This window comes from Trachymyrmex cornetzi, unplaced genomic scaffold (assembly GCF_001594075.2).
Source record: "Trachymyrmex cornetzi isolate Tcor2-1 unplaced genomic scaffold, Tcor1.1 scaffold45, whole genome shotgun sequence".
Classification (NCBI taxonomy): Eukaryota; Metazoa; Arthropoda; class Insecta; order Hymenoptera; family Formicidae; genus Trachymyrmex; species Trachymyrmex cornetzi.
The window spans coordinates 898,906-904,910 of NW_017299289.1; the positions used below are offsets into that span (position 1 = coordinate 898,906).

The following is a 6,005-nucleotide window of genomic DNA, read 5'->3' on the forward strand; positions in this document are numbered from 1 at the left end:
AATGTACTTTTTTCTTTGTAGAATCAAATGAAATATGGACACATAAAGCTACGCTTTTTCTGATATCCGTGTACAAACAAAACTCCTATATGCTAGGGAAATTTCCTCACAAAAAAATGTGGACCAAAATTTGCCAAAATATGAAGCAAAAAAATTATAATTTTACAGTCAATCAGTGCTATAATAAAATGCATACTTTAAAAAGACGATATCGTCAAATTGTTGACCATAATGCTCAAAGTGGAAATGATAGAAAAGAATGGATATATTTAGAGGTAATGAATAACAAAATTAGCATTTGGAATTATGTGAAAACGTTTTAATTTATTTTTAGTAAGATTATTAATTATATTATTAGTAAGATATTTTATAATTAGAAATAAAAATCTAAAGTAATTATAATTTTCTCTTAAAATAATATATATACTTTAGCATTGGAGGAGATATTCTGCAACAAACCTTGGATAAAGCCATTATCTGTAGCAGGCTCAAATATTCAAGAACCAGAAAAATCAGTATTTGATGATGATGAAAATGTGCCACCAACTAGTCAGTAACTGAAAATTATTAATATTACAACATAAACATTTTTTTATTGTGATTTAAATTTATCAATAACAATATTTTTCTAGAACAAAAGAAAATCTCATTAAATGAGGAAAGAGTTCATTATTTGCAAACATCTTTGGAAGAAAAACGATTAAAAAGAGAAGAGACCGCTAATTATAGAGCAGAAAAGTTAAAAATATTGAAAGAATTGAAAGCCATTTTAAAAAAGTAATGTATACATTTAACAAGTATACAATAAAGATACAAAGTTATTTATTAAATATAAGTTTCTGCAAAAAAGGCTGCATAAGAGACGAAAGTGCAAGAATTTCTGCAAAAAAGGCTGCATAAGAGACGAAAGTGCAAGAATTAACAGTATAGAAATATATATTAAGAAAATATTATAGTTTAACTTCCAGATGTGAATTAAATCTATTATAAATTAAATTTAACTAAAAATTATAAAGTACATATACAATTATAGCTTATAAAACTACTTGTTCAAATTGTGATACTACTTTCTAATTAAAGAATTGGAAAGAGCAAGGGCACTACGAGTCAGGCGCAGAAGATGTCGCGCAAATAATACACTTACGAAGCGTAAAACTTCTTTATTAACTAAACACGCTTACATGTTTCGGCTTATTTTTTAGCCTTCCTCACAGCAAACATAAATTAATCATTGGTTAAGTCGAAACATGTAAGCGCATTAACAGACAAAAGTATTTTTACATGAAAAATTTTTCTATTAAAATTAAATTTTTTAATTTAAACGGTTAACTTTAATTTTTGTGATAACACTAAAATTGAGCAAGGTAACGTAACTTTGTGGTAACGTTTTGTATATTATTTTGGAAGAGAATTAAATACCCACTACTTTAATTGCAAGAGAAAATGTCTTTGTGTGTGAATGAATTGTGATATAATAATTTCATTTAAGAGGAATTTAAACCATTTGGATTGGAATAAAAAGATCCTACAATAAGATATACGTACACTTAGGTTTCATTGTATAAAAATTAAAGATAATATTATTTGGATTAAGTAAATAAAGAAATGGGATTTGGCGCCAGTTCTTGATGTATCAAACCCTTTATAGGAATGATACATATCATTAAAGCCAATATTATCTATTTAATTTAGTATCCGAATTACATGGAATTTAACTTGGCGCCAATTGTTGGTATCAAATCTTTTTTACGATCGATACATAAAATTTTGAGAAATTTAACTGGCGCCAATTTTGTTGATATCAAATCTTTTATATGAATGATACATATCATTAGAGTTAAGTAATATATACAAAGGACCGGTTTCACCAACTCGATTAAGCCAAATCAACCATAAGTGTCAACCATAAGTGGTCAATTCCACTAAACGGCAAACGCGATTAGTCAGTTCCATGGCAAATTAGGTAATTGGCGTTGGTGAAACCGGCCCAAATAATTTTTACGAAAAGCACGCACACTTAGCGCTTTTTTAACCTTTTTTTAAAAAGGTAAGCTTGTTTAAATAACAAGATTACGATAACCCCAATCGCAGAAAATCATGGGGAGTTCCCGGCCATGCTTCCACGTCGACGACCAAACTGAATATTCACGGCTCCAAGGTCATGCTCTGTATTTGGTGGGACCAGCTCGGTGTAGTGTATTATGAGCTGTTAAAACCGACTGAAACAATTACAAGCGATCGGTATCGAACGCAATTGATGCGTTTGAGCCGAGCATTGAAAAACAAACGGCCGCAATACAACGAGAGACACGACAAAATGATTTTGCAGCATGACAATGCTCGACCCCATGTTGCGAAAGTGGTCAAGACATACTCGGAACGTACCCTTGGAAACGTTGAAATGGGAAGCCCTACCCCATCCGCCGTATTCTCCAGACGTTGCTCCCTTTGACTATCGCTTGTTTCGATCAATGGCACACGGCCTGGTTGACCAGCACTTCCAGTTTTATGAAGAAGTAAAAAATTGGATCGATTCGTGGATCGCCTCAAAAGATAACCAGTTTTTTACAATAAAGCCTCGAAAAAAACGGCGGAAGCAAAGTTGTACACCTAATACTACCATAAATTTAAGGATTAAAAATTCATTATTAAGTATTAAAAATTTTTCTTCATCTCATAGAAAAATATTTGTATGTGCACTAGTTAAAAATGAAATATATCAATACTATAACAATTTGAATATATATAAAATTTTTTTAATTTGCGAATAGTTTATAATTATAATAAAATATTTATTAAATTATTTGCATGAATCGAATTATAAACAAGACGGGCGCATCAAGTATGCTGCTGCTGGAGATCTTGTTCATTTTCGATTTTTTATTTCAACAATTTTCTACTTGTTATCGATGTAAAAATCCCTTTTCAGTTTCCACGCCTCTCATTACGCTATCTATTGCATTTCGTTCTCTCATTAATGTGTTGTTATACTTAATACACTTCAAATGTCATTTGAACTTTGGGTAGTATGTATATTATAATTGTGAGAAATTATTCCATACAACACTGTCTTAAAGGATATCGAAAAGACATCTACAGCATAAGAAAGCCTTCAAGATGCCGTTCGGAGAACTGTGTTCTGCGAGACTTTTCAAATAGAGATACTTGAATATATGTATATATATATACACATAATATTTAGTGATAGCGAAATGGTTTCGATGCAGTATGTATGCAGCGTAGCGATAAATAACAAGCTTTTTCTCGATCTTTTAATCAATATTCCCACGCCAAAAATGGACACAAAAAGCAGAAAGGCAAAATATTACCACAGTATATAGCAGCGCGACTCTCACGATTTCACTGTGGATGAAAATGGACTGCACATGCGCGAGCGAGGTATGTAACCAATCAGGATACTGATATTCCATCTCGCTTCTTCTCTTTATTGTCGCTGTCTGTCTACACCGTTTAAATGTCCATATAAAGGATTTAAATGGCCATTTAACGGAAAATGACAGGAGTAGTATATATTATATGAAAAATAATAAAGTGATACGTGAGAAATAATAAAGTGTTTGTCAGAATCGTGTTATCAAATCATAACTTTAAGGGTAAATTTTCACGAGCTGCTCAAACCGGCCGTTTCAGCGACAAAAAGAATCACATGGTCAAAATTGACGATTATCGAACGCCCATTTTGATCTTTTTCGTCGTTGAAGCGGCCGGTTTGAGCAGTTTGTGAAAATTTACCCTAAGACAGAGAATACTATATTACAGAAATTTGAATATCACGATTCCCTAACTTAAAAGCAATAATTTAAGAGCTTGAGGGAATAGGCGCTGTTCAGAATGCGATAGTTGTTCAAAACATTTCTCGATATAGAAGTTAAATTTATTGAAAAGACGACAGAATAAACAATAATCATTATTATATTTCTTTTATTTAACACCATATTGTGCCAAAACATCCTTGTCTCCCAACTGACTATCACTCTCGTCCATCTAGCGCCATCAATAAGTCGTCCGAATAATAGTCATCGATGTTGTAGGCATTACGATGTTCTTCTTTAAAGAGATAATTCTGGTCGGAGAGATAATAGTCGTTGCCTCCTTAGGTTGCGTTCACATAACGTCTTTATTTCTAGAAAAGCAACGGAATAGTCAATTCGATATCGACATATATGATATATTACATTACTTTCACGAACTTTCACGACAAAAAATCTGTCAGAGTAATCAGAAGAAGGAATCGTTTATCTTGCTTCCTACTCATCACACTGAACTTGACGTATTTGTGAAGAACGGGAAACTGTTGCATAAATCATAATTTTATGGTTTAGCGATACAATTAGTCTGTTGTGTTTAACTGCGCATTGTTTATTTTAGGAACTCTTGTACCAAAAATATTACTTATTGATTATATTGTATGACAAAGCAACAACAGAAACGCAAAAAAATTATATACAAATGATTCTTATCTATACCTTTATTCCTGAATTTTGATTGTGTCGGAGATTCTCTGCTCGAAGGCGACCATATTCTAACACTGGTTCCGTATTTCGCCGCAAGAATGGGAATATGCGGATGACCCACTACGTGACATATCTATAAATTAAATCTAAAATAAAGTTATGTTATGCAACATAAACTGCGAAAAAAAAATTCTTTATCAAATGTATGAAATAGAAAACCTCATAATCTCTTCTGGACATAAATTGATCGTACAGTGACAACCACTGTACAACGTCTTCTGTATTCTTGTCATAAATGAATATATCACCACAATTGGATCCAGACATAATATATTCACTATTAGGTCCGAAAAAATTAATTCCCAATACTGTAATCACAACACACAAACTGTATACGCTGTCAATAAGTTGAATTTATTTTATTCGCGCCATATAAGATTTTGTAATTCCGCTTCACGTGAATTTCCCTAGTCGCGGTATTACCAGATCGTCACGTGATCGCCCCGTGCGCCTTCGTTACCTCTCGTGAGCACTCGGGCTCGCTGCGCAGAATGCTGCGCACAGTAGTTAGTTCCGTTCCGTTCGTTACAAGACGACATGACATTTTTTTACTTCTAAGTTTAATTGTATCTTCTCATCCGTACGAGCATACTAACAAGTAACCCTACCCAAGTGTCATTCACCGATTTTTCTGAAACTTGGCATGGTATTAAAACATCGAAAAATATTTGACACGTATTTTTTTATATCGGCCCGTTTTGCATTTTAAGGGTAGAAAACACCCTTTTTCAATTAAGGGGGATGAAATTAATATCTCAGAAAATACTTATTAAATTTTCATGTAACTTGTTACTCGGAGGTTTTCGAGGTCGCTGATTACGAAAATGATGTCAGATTTTCAAAATTCAAAATGGCGGATCCAATATGGCGGACGAAACATTAAAAATCAATCGAATTTACTTGAAATTAGTTACTCAGGGGTTATCGGGGTCGCTGATTACGAAAATGATGTCAGATTTTCATAATTCAAAATGGCGGATCCAATATGGCGGATAAAAAAATTAAAAATCAATCAAATTGTATCCAGTAAAATAATTAAATTCGTGACTCAAAACACATAGCGATAAGCGAAGAAATGTTGGAAGAATCTCGTTTAAGGAGGGTCGATACCGTAATATCAGTTCATCGAAAAATATTTTTTATATTGCGTTTATGATATAAAATACTATCACTTTTAAGGGGATGCTAAACCGATTACCCAACTCAATCAAGGTCGATAGTACAGACTCTTTTAATTCCAAATTCGATAATAGTGGTGACATCTTTGATTTAGTTTTTACATTATATTATATAATATATATCATTCTGTCTTACTCAAACGCATACGTCTGTTCTTATCTAACATATGCCAGCACCATCTATCACAAGACCGCGCAACTACTGCTACGCGGAATTTCAGCTCTGTTGACAGTCCCAGTCTCCGCAAAGCATCTGTATACACGTATTTCCTATTCGGTGGGAATATATCTT

General features: G+C 32.9%; 2 protein-coding genes across 2 annotated transcripts in view; one reads left to right on the plus strand and one right to left on the minus strand.

Moving 5' to 3' along the window:
• LOC108764712 (uncharacterized) overlaps positions 1–781 on the plus strand; it is a 2,352-nt gene extending 1,571 nt beyond the window's left edge. Inside the window, exons 2-4 of the mRNA XM_018513055.1 lie at positions 169–294; positions 433–549; positions 633–781. Of these exons, the coding sequence (XP_018368557.1) occupies positions 169–294; positions 433–549; positions 633–781 (392 nt within the window). The remainder of the gene's footprint in view (positions 1–168; positions 295–432; positions 550–632) is intronic.
• A 3,202-nt stretch (positions 782–3,983) lies between these two features.
• Positions 3,984–4,829, minus strand: LOC108764732 (uncharacterized). Its single transcript, XM_018513083.1, has 3 exons — positions 4,695–4,829; positions 4,488–4,608; positions 3,984–4,144 (listed from the first exon to the last, which is right to left on the minus strand). The coding sequence occupies exons 1-3, from the start codon at positions 4,800–4,802 to the stop codon at positions 4,071–4,073; spliced, it is 303 nt and encodes a 100-aa protein (XP_018368585.1). The 5' UTR covers positions 4,803–4,829; the 3' UTR covers positions 3,984–4,070.
• Between the last annotated feature and the right edge of the window lie 1,176 nt (positions 4,830–6,005).

Coding starts and splice junctions, on each gene's coding strand:
- LOC108764732 (XM_018513083.1), bottom strand. CDS start 4,802: ATGTCTGGATCCAATTGTGGTGATATATTCATTTATGACAAGAATACA. Junction 4,609..4,694: donor TGTCCAGAAGAGATTATGAG/GTTTTCTATTTC, acceptor TTTAATTTATAG/ATATGTCACGTAGTGGGTCA. Junction 4,145..4,487: donor ATCAAAATTCAGGAATAAAG/GTATAGATAAGA, acceptor TTGCTTTTCTAG/AAATAAAGACGTTATGTGAA.